The 16,316-nt window shown below is 32.9% G+C and overlaps 1 protein-coding gene across 2 annotated transcripts in view; it reads right to left on the bottom strand.

Moving 5' to 3' along the window:
• LOC106467953 (eukaryotic translation initiation factor 4E-binding protein Mextli-like) overlaps positions 1-16,316 on the bottom strand; it is a 26,068-nt gene continuing 9,752 nt past the window's right edge. Inside the window, exons 6-16 of one of the 2 annotated variants that reach the window (XM_013928342.2) lie at positions 14,929-15,000; positions 12,398-12,458; positions 9,818-9,872; positions 8,857-9,084; positions 7,950-8,006; positions 7,308-7,426; positions 6,554-6,755; positions 6,078-6,189; positions 5,368-5,483; positions 4,407-4,649; positions 1-2,804 (exon numbers count right to left, since the gene is read on the bottom strand). In XM_013928342.2, the coding sequence (XP_013783796.1) occupies positions 2,673-2,804; positions 4,407-4,649; positions 5,368-5,483; positions 6,078-6,189; positions 6,554-6,755; positions 7,308-7,426; positions 7,950-8,006; positions 8,857-9,084; positions 9,818-9,872; positions 12,398-12,458; positions 14,929-15,000 (1,397 nt within the window). In that variant the 3' untranslated portion in view covers positions 1-2,672. The remainder of the gene's footprint in view (positions 2,805-4,406; positions 4,650-5,367; positions 5,484-6,077; positions 6,190-6,553; positions 6,756-7,307; positions 7,427-7,949; positions 8,007-8,856; positions 9,085-9,817; positions 9,873-12,397; positions 12,459-14,928; positions 15,001-16,316) is intronic. The other variant, XM_022396180.1, reaches the window with a different exon arrangement.

Genomic DNA, 16,316 nt, shown 5'->3' with positions numbered 1-16,316 from the left:
TCACATAATTAAAGAGCCTGTTTTAATATTTTAAGTAAAAGATATTGTAATACACAAAAAGCCATTTTCTTCTCAGTATTTCCATTACTTATATAACATTCTGAAATATCAAATTATGGTTGCGATACATTTCTCGAGCTGCAAGAGAAAATTTTTACCCACATTCTGTTGTTTTAATTTTACGTACATAATTGTGTACATCCAAAGTTAAACTTATGAGAAAACAGATCTTCTGTCTCACCTAGAAGTAATAAAAAAGCTTGGATTGCCTAATTCACATAAAATAAAATACTGTACAGATGGTTACACACACTTTTTTACGTGAATGTGTGACTGTCTGACTTACTTCTCAACCAAACATGAAGCGAACTAAAGGATAGTGGGGAAATGTAAATAAGGCACATGCCTGATGAGGCATGACAAGGCACTCGATTATCACTTGCTCTGGGCCAAGCTGTAACTGTTAGCTAGTAAGAAAGGCTATCAGTCTCTTGCCTAATGGTAAACTATTAGAAGTCCAACACATGACAGCAGTGGTTCTCTTGCCTAATGGTAAACTATTAGAAGTCCAACACATGACAGCAGTGGTTCAACATTCAATGTACAGTGTGTAGATAGATGTAATGTCTTGGTTAGACCAATAAATCTGTATGGAACAGACAGTATTGGAAAATTTAATGTAACACCAGGATTTCAAGTTTGATCTCATTTAAGTTCTTTCCATTCTTTACAGCTAACTTACATCACCTTGTGTGCTTAGGGTAATTACCAATGACATAAACTTCACTGGTAGAACGTCTAGAGACAGTCTTGTTTGTAAAGTATAATTACCAACGACACAAACTTCACTGGTAGAACACATCTAGAGACAGTCTTGTTTGTAAGGTATAATTACCAAAGACACAAACTTCACTGATAGAACACATCTAGAGACAGTCTTGTTTGTAAAGTATAATTACCAAAGACACAAACTTCACTGATAGAACGTCTAGAGACAGTCTTGTTTGTAAAGTATAATTACCAAAGACACAAACTTAACTGACAGAATGTCTAGAGTCAGTCTTGTTTGTAAAGTATAATTACCAATGACACAAACTTCACTGATAGAACGTCTAGAGACAGTCTTGTTTGTAAAGTATAATTACTAACGACACAAACTTCACTGGTAGAACATGTCTAGAGACAGTCTTGTTTGTAAAGTATAATTACCAACAACACAAACTTCACCGGTAGAACATGTCTAGAGACAGTCTTGTTTGTAAAGTATAATTACTAACGACACAAACTTCACTGGTAGAACATGTCTAGAGACAGTCTTGTTTGTAAAGTATAATTACCAACAACACAAACTTCACTGGTAGAACATGCCTAGAGACAGTCTTGTTTGTAAAGTATAATTACCAACGACACAAACTTCACTGGTAGAACATGTCTAGAGACAGTCTTGTTTGTATACTTACTAAAGACAGCATACTTCAACAGTAGAATGCCTAGAGACAGTTTTGTTTGTAAAGTATAATTACCAAAGACAGCATACTTCAACAGAGGGATGCCTAGAGACAGTCTTGTTTGTAAAGTATAATTACCAAAGACAGCATACTTCAACAGTAGAACATGTCTAGAGACAGTCTTGTTTGTAAAGTATAATTCCAAAGACAGCATACTTCAACAGTAGAACATGTCTAGAGACAGTCTTGTTTGTAAAGTATAATTCCCAAAGACAGCATACTTCAACAGTAGAACATGTCTAGAGACAGTCTTGTTTGTAAAGTATAATTCCCAAAGACAGCATACTTCAACAGTAGAACATGTCTAGAGACAGTCTTGTTTGTAAAGTATAATTCCCAAAGACAGCATACTTCAACAGTAGAACATGTCTAGAGACAGTCTTGTTTGTAAAGTATAATTCCCAAAGACAGCATACTTCAACAGTAGAACATGTCTAGAGACAGTCTTGTTTGTAAAGTATAATTACCAAAGATAGCATACTTCAGTGTTTAAATTTAATGCTGTTTTCTAAAACCCCTCTGTTTCTTAAGATTCTTAATGTCTTCTAGAAAAGGGGGAACCTAAAATGTAGGTACCAACATAGCAGCATCAGAAGTCTAAAAGGAATTACTTATTTTCTGATAAAATAGAAACAAACACTGAGTAAACAGCCGTATGAAAATTATTATTCTTTCTGTTTACAAATTTAGAAAACTTTTAACCAGTATCAAGCATTTCGATATTTTCATATAAAATAAATATATTTATATCAATGTTTCAAGTATGATAAGTCTTACAATTTGGGTATCTCTAATGATAATTTGTGCATGCATACATACCCTCATAACTGTGAACCTTGATGCACATTCTTTTTTGTTCTGATTGTATGATGCAATACCATCTCCATCAATGTACAAGTTGTAATAATAGGACCAACGTCTGGGACTTTGTAAGAGAATACTCACAAGTTCTACCATAAAAACTACAGCTGAAGTGACAGATTTATGTCTATTACAATTAAAGAATTTATAATATTTCTCTCTCTCTCTGTTTAACATAATCTTTAGAAATACTTGGGGTTAAAAAATATAAAAAAGACTTAGAACAAGCTGACTGTAACAAAAAAGAAAACAACTTAAGTAGGATCTGTCTATCAATACTATATATATATATATATATATATATCACATATTGTCTGACACTTCATCTGAAGGACTTGACCTTGAACAATCTTTGGTATCACTTTTCGAGACTTGCTTTGCCCATTTAGCAGATGTCTGAGCCCTGTAAGCTGCAGGATCAAACCTGGTGCTTGTCTGAGATGGGGTTGAGAAAACAAGGAATTAGAAGATATTACAAATAGCTTATTTAAAACGTTAATTAATTGTTCAGACATTGATATATTAATCAACATTTGTACTTAAGGGATACTTGGGCATTGACAAACGTTCTTCCAAGTTTAGTTAACATGTTAATTGGTTGTTTTTAATCAGCATTTATATTTGAGGGACACTTTATCATTAAAAAATATTCTTTCAAGTGCACTTAGCATGTTAACTGGTTGCATTTAATCAGCATTTATATTCGAGAGACAAAAAAATAATCTTCTTTAAAACTTATAAGAACTGCACATTTGAATACTTATGTTAAGACACAGCGATATAAGAGAGATGTATAATCTAATTTTTATGTTCAAAGTTCATACTTGTTTCTTTGTTTTTATTAGTGCAAAGCTACACAATGAACTACTTGCACTCTGACCAATGAGATTTCATATGTCTTTTATAGGAACTAATATCAATAAAAATATTAAGCTAATAGTAAAAATGGAACATCAAAGAAAAAACAATGTTGTTTTTTTTTTAATTCTTTCCATTTTCTCCAAGCATTTATTTCTCCTAATCTCTGCATTAACCGAAAATATATCTGGATATATTTGCTAGCCTACGAGCAGGGCCATTGCAAAATGTTTTGCCACCATGTGCAAATGTTGACTGTGCAGTCCATCCTCTATTCCCACTTTTCTGCCATTACAGGAATTCTACACAGTTACACCACAAAAACTTTCCACTTTGTGCAAGTGTGTGTGCCGCACCCCTCGGTTGCACCAGCCTTGTTTATGAGACTTGTTGTTTTCTGATGTATAAGAAACACTAAGCAGTTTTTCAAAGTATTGTAGAGAAAAATGTTCTGTTAGTTTTACACAATTCTGTTTTGAAGACCTTATGTTTGAAAATATTCTTAACAGTGATGAGACAATGCATTCTAATCTTTATAAGAAAAGCATATCTAATTAGCTATACTCATTATGAGGTTTAGTTTTAGTTTTGCTTTTAAGCAGGTAGCTTGCTTTGATCAGAAGTTAATATTATTCAAAAAAGGAACACAGTAGTGTACCTTTACAACTGTATAACAAGTTTCAACTAAATAATTTGTTCAACATTCTGTCTTGTTTTATCTTCAAAAATTAAATACTATTTCTACTGAAATGGGACCCATATATCTTTATTATTAGGAATATGTAGTTCGAATGATGAAATTATATGACACTTGAAATTGGAACTAACATCAAATTACCAAAGTTTTTTTTACAACACCCGCTAGAAAACATTCTCATAGTTTTTCAGGGATTAAAGTATAAGAAAAGCTATACAAGTGTGTGTGTGTGTTTATATATATATATATAATCCTATCATTGTTTGGTTAGATTTTCTTATTTTGTTGTTAACTACAAAGCTTCACAATGCCCCCCCCCCAAGTTTTTAGCATTATAACCCTTCAAACTTATTGCTGATTCATGGGGGGTAGGGCTGTTTAGTTAGGATAAATCAGTGAAGAGTTTAAAAAAAAAAGAATCATGGTTGTTATGCACAACTACAGCTCTTTAGACAAGCATTCCAGCTTCAAACAATCCTTACTTGTCGAATGATATACGGGGCATCTTTTGCAATCTGTACAAGGTTTACAGGGAAGGCACAGCTGTGAGGAGACAAGGCACAGTTTAGGAGAAACTCTCGACTGTAACTGATTCTGGATATACTGGTCACTGCAGATGATGGCTCTTGCTTGGATTCTACAACAGCATTGACACTGGACATTCTTGCAAAATGTGCTCTTCTTGCTTTCGCACTGAGAGCATTGAGAGTTGTAGTTGATTCTGCCTGAATGTGGTATAATTAAAAGGGTGTTAAATGAGAGCTCGCTAACCTTCTCTAAGTTAAATTATTATAAATTAAAGGTTTTAACTGTCTGCACAGATGGAAACGGATACGTACAAGAAAAGTGAGAGACAGAGAGACCAGTTATATTAACATTCAGTAACAATCTATGAATTATGACTAATTTATTTTCCAAGTAGATAACACCACAAGAGCATTTCTCATTGTACGTGCTGCAATATATATAGTTCATCAAAAACTATTATAAAAGATTAAACAAGAAACTTCAAAGCTCCATAGCCATTCCTAGCTCTTAGAGCAGTTTGAGGTGATTAAACTGGCCATTTGCTTACTCTCATCAGTGAAATTTATTAATGATAAAGACTATAAAAACAACTTTCTAGACAGCCACCAACACCCTGAGAACTGTGTCAAATGTGTTGTTTGTTTGGAATTAAACACAAAGGTACACAATGGGATATCTGTGCTCTTCTCACCAATGGTATCGACACCCGGTTTCTAGTATTGTAAATCCGCAGACATACCGCTGTGCCACTGGGGGTTCGTGTCAAATGTAACAAGATTAAAACAACAACCAAACAACACTATGAGCAATAATAAATTTGAGATTGTATTAAAAAAATATTTGATCTAATTAACAAAAGAATAGTGTGTATGGAGGACAATACAGTTGAGATAAAGTAACAAATATCAGTCGTACCTGTTCAACAGCTTCTTTACTACTATCAGGGAAAAGTGGTTGACGCACAACTTTTACTGAACTAGATTCAGAACCACTCAGGTTAAGAGCAACACGAACCTCCGGGTGACTAGGTGCTAAATCAAAATCAATGGATCAATTAAAAAAAACTCCAGGTAACTAAGTGCTATGTCAAAAATCACTGGGTAAATTAAAACAGACTCGGGGTAACTAGGTGCTAAGTCAAAATAAATGGTCAATTGAAACAAATTGAGGGTGACTAGGTGCTAAATCAAAATCAATGGGTCAATTAAAACAGGCTCAGGGTAACTAGGTACTAAATCAAAATCACTTGGTCAATTAAAACAGACTCCAGGTAACTAAGTGTTAAGTCAAAATCAATGTGTCAATTACAACAGACTTGGGGTAACTAGGTGCTAAATCTAAATCAATGGGTCAATTAAAAAAGATATTCAGTACAATCTGACATTGTCTACTTAGTTAAAGTTCCCTAAACATGAAAAAATTAAAAGTGAATTTTAAATAGGTTAAGAGCAACACGAATATCAGAGTGACTAGGTGCTAAATCTAAATCAATAGGTTGATTAAAACAGACTCAAGGTAACTAGGTGCTAAATGAAAATGATTAAACAACTCCACTGTAATTCATATTTATATTATACGCTGCACTGTTCTTTAATTTTTAACTAAAGAACAGAGCCTTTGTCTACCTTTCATCAGTCCAGGAGCAGGTTTACTTGAAACTGGTTCCACAGTAAAAGGTTTTGGCTCATTTACTGGCTGAGGGCTTTGAAGTGGCGAGTCCAAGGGGAGTTCAGCAACCTACAGCCGTCAAGAAGAAAAGTAAATTGCAACAGACTGATTTATACATACATGATGTGAAAGAAAAACTTAATGAACTCTTTATTTGGGACACAACTTTTAATGTTTCCTTACAGCTGTTCTAAGAACAGCACGTAACAATAATTTGTTCATGTTTCTTGCAATGCAAACTATTTTAACTAGCAGATTAATGGAATTGATCACAATCACTGAACAATCTTGTGAAATTTACATGAAATAATGCTAAAGACAGCAATTTTTTTATGTAGTTGTTAAGAAAGTTTAGACCATATCATGACAAATGTTTAATCGGGTTTTAAAAGGTAAACACATCAAAGTGCTAGATTCAGTTTAACTACACTACCTCTCTATTTGTAGACTTTTCATCATCAGTTGGACTTGCCTCTTCTTCAGCCTTGTAAGTTTCTTCATCACTAGAGCTGCTACTGCGTGGACTTGCCTCTTGGTCTGTCTGGACTGTTTTTGTATCATTACAAAGCCATGTTGATACCTTAGCTGCTGGATCAGCATAGTTGGGATAACCAGGAATAACATCTTTTGCACCACTAGACAATCATAATAATATATACTTTTAAACAACTGGTAAATATACTTACATATTTATATATATAAATTACATATGTTTGGCTTCTTTGGTGTCTCATACATGATAAACAGATCTATAAATTAGGTGGCATAATTTAGGTTTGTGGCTTAAACTACCTTAGTTTATCACTCTATTTCAAGAAGTTAAAGTCTCAAATTAAACTGGTCTTCACTACCTACTTAATCTGCCATTGCTGAATTATATTCTTACTAACATGATAAGATTCGATTTTTTCTGAAAAGTTCATTTCACCAATAAAAATTACATTAAACTTTAATTTTCTTCGAAAAAGTTTTGTGAAAATCTCTCTCTCTCTCACACACATACACATAACTATAAATACCATCTGTCCCCACCCCAAATATTCAGTGTGTTGAGTAATATTTCTGTGACTGGCTTTGTTTTAGTCAATTATATTTGTATTAATGATCCTTCTAAAGTCCTTCATAATATAAATGTTGAATGTGGAACATCAATTCAAAGTAAAGAATGCAGGAGTGCTGTGTATTACCTAAAGTCCCACTGGCCAGAGTCTTGTCGAAATGGGCTGAAGTCGACAGAAAACATGCTAAGTGGCCGTCTGTTATCACCACCACACATGTAAGAATGCATTGCTGTTTGACGCCTTTGCTAAAAAAGACACAGATGATGATTAAGATCTCAATTATAGCCTAATATGAAATAAATTGATTACAATGTTTTCTCCAAATATGTTGTTGTGATTTTTTTTTATTCATACTTCTACAGAAGTATGTTCATAACTACTGAAAAAGTTATTGCAAGTTTTTAAGAAAGAAATGTGTACTGCAAAGTCTTTCTATATTAAACTTTACTAAATATAACTACCAGACATGTTGATTTAACACCAAGTGAGTTTACTAGAAAATCTGATTACAGCTTAACAGTAACGCATGTGATTTACATCTTACGTCCAATCAATTTTGATTCATCCCATTACGATTGACCACCTGTTTTAATGAAATGTAGAACACGTATTCACAAAAAACAAATGCACAGCTAACCCAATTAAACAGTACCCCTAATTTACTCCTGAACATGTACATGATGATAAAACAAATTTATGTTAAATTTAGGCAAGGTATTTAAGTGATACTACAAAAATAAAATGAACCACCACATAACAACAGCTTACTTTTTCAACTATTTCAGCTTGTCCAGCAAAATGTTCTTCAAGCACTAATTTTGCTGCCTGCAAAGTAACACATACATATAACACAGAGTTGAAGTTATCACTCCTTTAAAAATACCAGATGAGAAAAGATTTGAGCTGTCAAGTAAATATAGGCTGTACAATGTAATAAGATACTACAACGTTTAAAATTTGTGGTTTGCTCTATATTTCGACAGGATATTTCAGATATTTTACTCTCTAAGTTCCAGTAAAACCAGATGTTAGCATTCCAAATAAGGTCTTGGAAGTCCAAGTCTTAAATCATATTTACCTACACACAGAACAGTTTGTTTTGTTCAATTTAATGCAAAGTTACTCAAGGGTTATCTGCACTAGCCATTTCTAATTTATCAGTGATATAAGAGGAAAGACAAAGAGTCAACACCACCAACGCTTGGGCTAGTCTTTACCAAGGAATAGTGGAATTGATCACTACCTTATACTCACCCCTCCCCGAAGCTGAAAGAGTGGACATGTGCATATTTAAGTGATGGGATTCAAACCTGTGACCATGTCACGTTAGGCTTCACACAGTAGTATGTTCAAATGAAAACTAACTGACAAACAGACATTGAAAAACTGGATGCAAAACCTCAAAGAAGAATCAAATGGAAAAAATATTAATCATCATTATTCTTCATCTTACGATTTTTTAAATATAAAATCCATGGGTACAAACAATGTAGATGTCACTGATAATGTTTCACACAATGTGACAATATTAGACACATTAACAAGCCACGCACGTGTGTGTATTATAGAGTAATAGAATTCTCTTTATACATATTGTAATAGGTTCACATCCAATACAATAGTTTAGTCAGTATTGAATATTAACAAGAAACTTGAAAGGTTTATGTTTTCTTACCGTTACCAAGTCCTTTTTCTCACTGAAGACTTTAATTGTATCTCTTCCAATGTACACAGTATGGCTGTATTCACCCATTGTGGCATCACCAGTGCTATAACTGTGGATAAGAGACTTTCTGCTACTAATATTGAAAGGTGAGGGGCCAGCACCACTGTCCTCTGAAAGATTACTAGCTAGGCTAGATGATGAGCCGCTACACTCAAGACCCGGTGTTTCTGTTTTTTCCTGAAAAAAAACAATGAAACAACTTACTACAAGGAACTGAGATCTCCTTTCCTTATTACAAGCTCACTGCTTTCTCTTTTCAGATAACTATTGAATCAGTACATCCATAATTTGTACCTAGACTTGAGTTTTATTTTATAAATCCAAGAAGTGTGAAAATTTTATGCTTATATTTTTATTGTTTAATTGTTTGTTTGTTTGTTTTTTGAATTTCGTGCAAAGCTACACGAGGGGTATCTGTGCTAGCCGTCCCTAATTTAGCAGTGTAAGACTAGAGGGAAGGCAGCTAGTGATCACCACCCACCACCAACTCTTGGGCTACTCTTTTATCAACGAATACTGGGATTGACCATCACATTATAACGCCCCCACGGCTGCAAGTGCGAGCATGTTTGGTGTGACGGTGATTCAAACCCGTGACCCTCAGATTGCAAGTCGAGCGCCCTAACCACCTGGCCATGCCGGGCCTACTGTTTAATAATTTCATACCTGTAACATTTATATTTCTTTTAAAAAAATTCATTTTATCACTTAAAAAATTTTAATCTTTCATTAATTTTGTTTTCTTTTTTTTATTATGATTTTACATGCTTTTAGATTCTGAATTTTTATGCTGACCTATATATATTTACTTGCATTCTTATTTTTCCATAAATTGAGGCTTTGGACCACTTAAACATCAGATCAAGTCACTAAACAAGTTTGTAAGTTCTACATGTTTTCAAGTACTTACCCTTACTGGAGATGCATTACGTCGTATTGTATCTTCAATCAAGGCTTTAGCATGTCTAATGTAAAGAAATGAAGCACAGAGTAACAAAGACTGTTCATCAAATAAAAACTATATGAAATTAATGAGTAAACTGAAATTTCATTTAAAAAACATATTAAAAATTTTGTTTTCAGAAATTCTCCAATACATATTTTCTCTGATTATTTTACTATCTATACAACTATCTGAGTGTGGTTCTTGTTTTCTGATAATTTTTTCTTCTTTGGCTGATTATTTTTTTAAACACCATCATTGAAGTATATCCATGAGATATGTTTTAATCCACGCACACAATTGTTCTCTTCTTTACGATTGCATATAAAATACACACGTAGTTACAAAACAAAAATTATATACACTCAAAAACAAAATATATCAGTAATATGTACATGTAGGACACAAACAAATTCCGTAAAAATGTTTAAACAAACAAGAATTGGAATTCTTTCCACATTGTGAATAATGAAATTAATGGTTCAAGTCTGCAACATTATACAGAGGTTATGTTATACTAAAATGCTTTTGGAGCCTGACTATGTCATTAGAGTCAACATTTGGTCATATTCTATCTAATGACTGTGCACCTTGACAAAAGCCTGCATCATAGTTTCTAAACTAAAAGACAGTTGTCATGACCAAAAAATGCTACCCCTCCCTACATGGTTTCCATAGACCACCTTATGTATGAAGACGATAACTTCCAAGTAACTGTTTCAACAATTCAATTAAACATAAATGCATAGATGCTGTGTCCAATGAGTTGATTTGTATGTCTTTATACGGAATAACATCTGTTTAAGATATGCTGTGACTGAATGGATATTTCATCGAAGCAGCCTGTGTAAATGCAACTTATGTTGCTTTTCCAAACAGAGATCCTTCTTGATTACGTTCCATACTGTTGGCTGGAACACATGGATGGCTTTTGCCACTGACATCTGTGTTCAAAGATTCTCACCTGTTACAACATATTGCACTTTGCTTACTATGAATGGGATACAACTTGTTATAGGTCTTTTTCTTGATGGTCCTGGCTTCCCATGTTGATCCATATTCCTTTGTTTGCAAATGCCATTAAGTTAAAGGGATACCTACATCTTGGTTCTTCTAAATCCCAATCTAAACACATCTTTGTGATCTGAATTTATGAATATTTTGCAGTAGAAAGGGCTGATACATACCCTTTCCAAAGGCAATAAATGCTACCTGCTACCCATAAAACAATGTCACAATATAGTTCTTATAGATGCTATTCTTCTACAATTTTGTATATTCCAAATCGTTTTTAATAAGACATACTCAACCTTCTACTGTGAAACAACTACATAACTCTTTGTTATGTAAATGAGTTGCTTATGTAAAAGTTTTCCCCCCTAAACTGACTTTTATCTACTGTTGTAAAACTACTAAGTTGGTCAAACACATTGACACAATCTTTATCATCGTCATATTCACTCAATCTCTTATCATTGTCTTAAGATCTTTTACTTATTATCAACTCAGCAGACCAATCACAAAGACTGAAGTGTTCATAACTTAGTGTTCTTTTACTGATATAGGATATAATTTTTATTCATTTGTCTAACTTGAGTTTATGTTTGTTTTTTGCATTATTATGAGGAGTAGTTTGTGTGTCCCTATTTTAGGCCCTTAACATACCCCAAGTAGCACTGACTAGAGATCAATGTCTTATGTTACATTTCTCAACCACTATCTATTTTTTGTGTTTGGTGTGAGTGTGTATTTTGTGGTTTTCTTTTGTACAGAAATGAAATTTCAATTAAAAAATAATAATAATGACTTTGACCTTTTAGTCCTAACATCAGTAAAATTTTTCTTCATCATGCCCCCCAAGTGGCACAACAGTATGTCTGTGGACTTACAATGCAAGAAATTGGGTAGGCAGAGCACAGATTGATTTGTTTGTTATGAATTTTGTGCAAAGCTACGTGAGGGCTATCTGTGCTAGCCTCCCTAATTTAGCAGTGTAAGACTAGAGGGAAGGAAGGTAGTCATCACCACCAACCGCCAACTCTTGGGCTACTCTTTTACCAATGAATAGTGGGATTGATTGTCACATTATAATGCCCCCACAGCTAAAAAGGGCGAACATGTTTGGTGGGACAGGGATTTGAACCCGCAGGTTGTGAGTCGAGCTCCCTAACCACCCTGCCATGCCAGGCCCAGAGCTATCTGTTGCTTAACTACAAATAAACAATCTTCTTCATCCTAGATCCACCTCCCCAAACAATTTCATAAGGGAGAGATAAAAACAGATTCATCATTTTAAAAAAATGACAAAATTTGACACGATCTAAAACGTATATACAAGAAAACTAGTTTCTTCAGAAACCCAACTATTAAAGTACAAAAAACAATCAAACTCTTAGTTGCTTAGATGAAGCCACAGAGATTAATTTATAAAATAATCTATAAACAATTTTTTAAAGAGGAGGGAATAAAAGGAGAAATATAATATAAATATGAAAATCTGATGCAGAAAAGACTTCTCCTGCTAATGAACTCCTAACATTAACTTACTCTATTGATTCTTCATTGGAGCCTGTTATCTGGACAAGACGATCTCGAGCACCTGGGCTTACTACGAAGATGAAAAACAATTGTTTTTATGGTATTTCAAAGACATAACATCTGCTAACGTATATGTCAAGGATGCAGACACATCACATGCCTTAGGAGAAATGCATGCAGATTCCATGAAGACATCCCAACAAAAGCTGTAAGAAACATGCATGCAGTGGACACCTACTTCCAGACTTTTGGAAATACCAATATTTATAATGGGAAATAAGAAAACTCTCAAATCATAAGCAAGCTTATTAGTTTCAATGTCCGTGACATATTTTTACTAATGAATCTACAGTAAAGATGAGATATTTTACTTGTCTTCCAGTAAAGCATTGTCTCATGAGTTTGAAATTTTGTACTACCATAAAAAAAAATGGTATTTCCATTCAAGCTTACCAAGTTCAAGTTTCAGATCAGTATTGATATATTAAGACAATTCGTTAAGTGCCTAAACATTATTTTGGCACTGGAAGAGTGGTTTGTCTACAAATGTGGCAGTGAAGGAGTTAAAATATTAAATTTCCCTAAAATCCAAACACAAGTAGTTACGAGATCAATAAAAGCGACTAGAAGATAAAGGTGATTTTCATGCAAAATAATGCAGATGTAGAATGAGAGTTTGTTTTTCTATACTGTACAAGTCCACATGTACACACCAATTCCATGCTGGATTACAGTAACCACAGAGATGTTCAACTTAATCTTTCAAAACTTCGCTTAAACAGAAAAACAAAGAGGTAATAATTTCTGTCTGTATGGATTTTAAACCCGATCAATCTTAAACACTCTGAGCAACGTAACTGTGTGAACAAATTAAGATGTACTTTAATAAAAAGTTGGATTACACTAAGTTGATATCTTTTGTGCACTTCATTGGAGCTAGCTTTTAACCCTCTTCAGAAGATGTCATTAGGCTTAATGAATAAGAAACACATTGGTGCATTTAAAAGTGTACAGATAAAGAAATAATTCAACAATAAATGTCTACCAAGTGTATAGATAAAGAAATTATTCAACAAGTTTTATCTATACACTTGGTAGACATTCGAAATAATTGAACAATGAATGTCTACCAAGTGTATAGATAAAGAAATAATTCAACAATAAATGTATACCAAGTGTATAGATAAAGAAATTATTCAACAGTGAATGTCTACCAAGTGTATAGATGAAGAAATAATTGAACAATGAATGTCTACCAAGTGTATAGATAAAGAAATAATTGAACAATAAATGTCTACCAAGTGTATAGATGAAGAAATAATTGAACAATGAATGTCTACCAAGTGTATAGGTAAAGAAATAATTCAACAATGAATGTCTACCAAGTTTATAGATAGAGAAATAATTCAACAATGAATGTCTACCAAGTGTATAGACGAAGAAATAATTGTACAATGAATGTCTACCAAGTGTATAGATAAAGAAATAATTCAACAATGAATGTCTACCAAGTGTATAGATAAAGAAATAATTGAACAATGAATGTCTACCAAGTGTATAGATAAAGAAATAATTCAACAATGAATGTCTACCAAGTGTATAGACGAAGAAATAATTGTACAATGAATGTCTACCAAGTTCTATACACTTGGTAGACATTCATTGTTCAATTATTTCTTTATCTATACTAATGGTTGAAACAAGCATGTTTAAAAAACAGAATTACATAAAATATTTTTTCATAACAGAAATAAAGGGGAGCTATGGTGTTTATTATTTTGATGATTACCTGTTTTTTAATTATTAAAGCTTCTTTAATTTTTCTTTTGTTAATATCTAATCAGTGACATTTTCTTTTGTATTGTTAATCAGCCTAAGTAGTGTGTTAAAATACAAGAAAGTCTAAAAAGCTCTTTCGATTAAAATGAAAGCTACATTTTATTGTATGTCCACTTGCTTGTAAGTCAACTATGTTTTTGAAGGTCTATCTTGTTGTAGTTACAAGTGAATGTAATTCATTTCACAAGAATTATTCTTAACCAACTGGCTGTTGACTTGCCATATAGGGTATGATCTGTCTCCGGTAACTGAATACGAGTGTGCCATATGTAGTGTAAAAATTCTGCACATGTTAGGAGCAGCCACGGTCAATGAGTTAATCAAAAGAACCTAAAAAGTCACAATAATATTAACAAGTAGATGAATCTATATGAAGATTGTTCAACAAAGCAACCACTTACTGCTTTTGTAAGTTACTGAGGTAAGTACACACATACAATTGTGAATATTGGAAAGAATACAAAAATATCTGCACATACACACCCACACATGTACAAAAAAAATACTGTAGTAGCTTCAGAACAGAAGCAGAAATGTGTCAACAAACACACAAGTTAAATATTGAAAACATATCTTTAGCAAAGTAGATATTAATGTTTAAGTTTCTCGTAAAAGCTTTGGCAGGTCAACCTGAAAACATTTCAGCCAGTCAGAAGCATTTGGAGAATCATGCAATATGAAAACATGCTAATTAACTTCACCTCTCTGAAAAGAGATGACAGTGTCGCTCAGCTCCTCAATCATGTGAACTCTTCGGCCTTTGATTCCCATTACTTAAAGGAAAATAAAATTAATTTATTTAAGTGCAAAGTTTAAACCACATATTCATTATTCGTTTTTAAAACATCATTTTATAATTTAGCTTCAGGTTTTGAATAACTAAAGTACAAATATTTTTACAAATTAAATTTAATGGTTCATAAAACTAACATCTAGTAATACTGATGTAAAAAAAATCATCTAACATATCTGCAGTATACTAATTTTATTAGTGAAAAACAAAACACGGAATTAACAGCAACATATTAAACAATTTCAGTCAATGTAAATACTGAATTACAAGTAGGGCTTCCGATATTTGGTTTTAACTGATAAACACAGAGAGGACACCTCCAATATAAACATAGTGAAATTGGTGCGTATCCAATAAACAATGGATATTGTTAATCAATTCACATTAACTTTCTCAGTGCAGTTACTTATACAATGTCCTTCCTTCCAGACTTTTATCTAGCATTAACTTGTTCTTAGTACTTTTTACTGAAGGGTAGCAAAGGTTAAACAAACATGGAAATAATTCTGATACATATAATAAGTCATGAAATACAAATTGGAGAAGAATTTTTGGAAAAAGCTGTAAAAATAATTCTGATACACCATATAAAAAGTGAGAGCCTTCTCCCCCCAAATTTCAGGGTATCTACCCAAAACTCAAAAATAGCAAAACAAAAGCACCAAAAATGAAATGAATAAACACCAAAAACAAAAACCCTTATTATAAGCTTGTATTACATTTTCTTATCATACCATTTGATTTTGTTGTGCTTCAACCGTAATGAAATTACAGCAATACTACTCTTTACTTTTACTTCTTTAATCTGTACTGTAATAAGTTCTAGCCATGCTCAAATTTATTTATTTTTGAACAAAGTGCAAAACTGTCCATTAATTGGTATGTCATCTGACTGAAAAAATTCTTATTGAAATGAGTGAACAATTTAAAAATTGAGGATAAATATTCTTCTGAAAAAGTATTCAAAAGGTAAGGAAATAAAACTTTTTAAATTTTAGGATACAGAAAAAGAGGTAAAGGGGAAAAATAAGTTACATATGGACTATATACTTTTGTTGCTCAATCTGTGTGCTAATGGCTCTTTTGTCAACCAATCAGAATAGTGGAAAAATTTAGATGAATATTTACCATTGTTATGATCTCTCTCACTATCCACCATTCTCCAACACATGATGCTATGTTAACAGGCTCTCCAGCGTTCCTAGTTTTCCTAGTTTTTTGAATTGGTTCCTAGTTTTTACAAAAAGCTCCTAGTATTCCTAGTTTTTTTTTAAATTGAAGAAGTATTTTTTCATG

This window comes from Limulus polyphemus, unplaced genomic scaffold (genome assembly GCF_000517525.1).
Source record: "Limulus polyphemus unplaced genomic scaffold, Limulus_polyphemus-2.1.2 Scaffold2808, whole genome shotgun sequence".
In the NCBI taxonomy this organism is placed as follows: domain Eukaryota; kingdom Metazoa; phylum Arthropoda; class Merostomata; order Xiphosura; family Limulidae; genus Limulus; species Limulus polyphemus.
The sequence above is the reverse complement of the archived record's forward strand: the minus strand, read 5'-3'. Positions and strand labels throughout refer to the sequence as shown.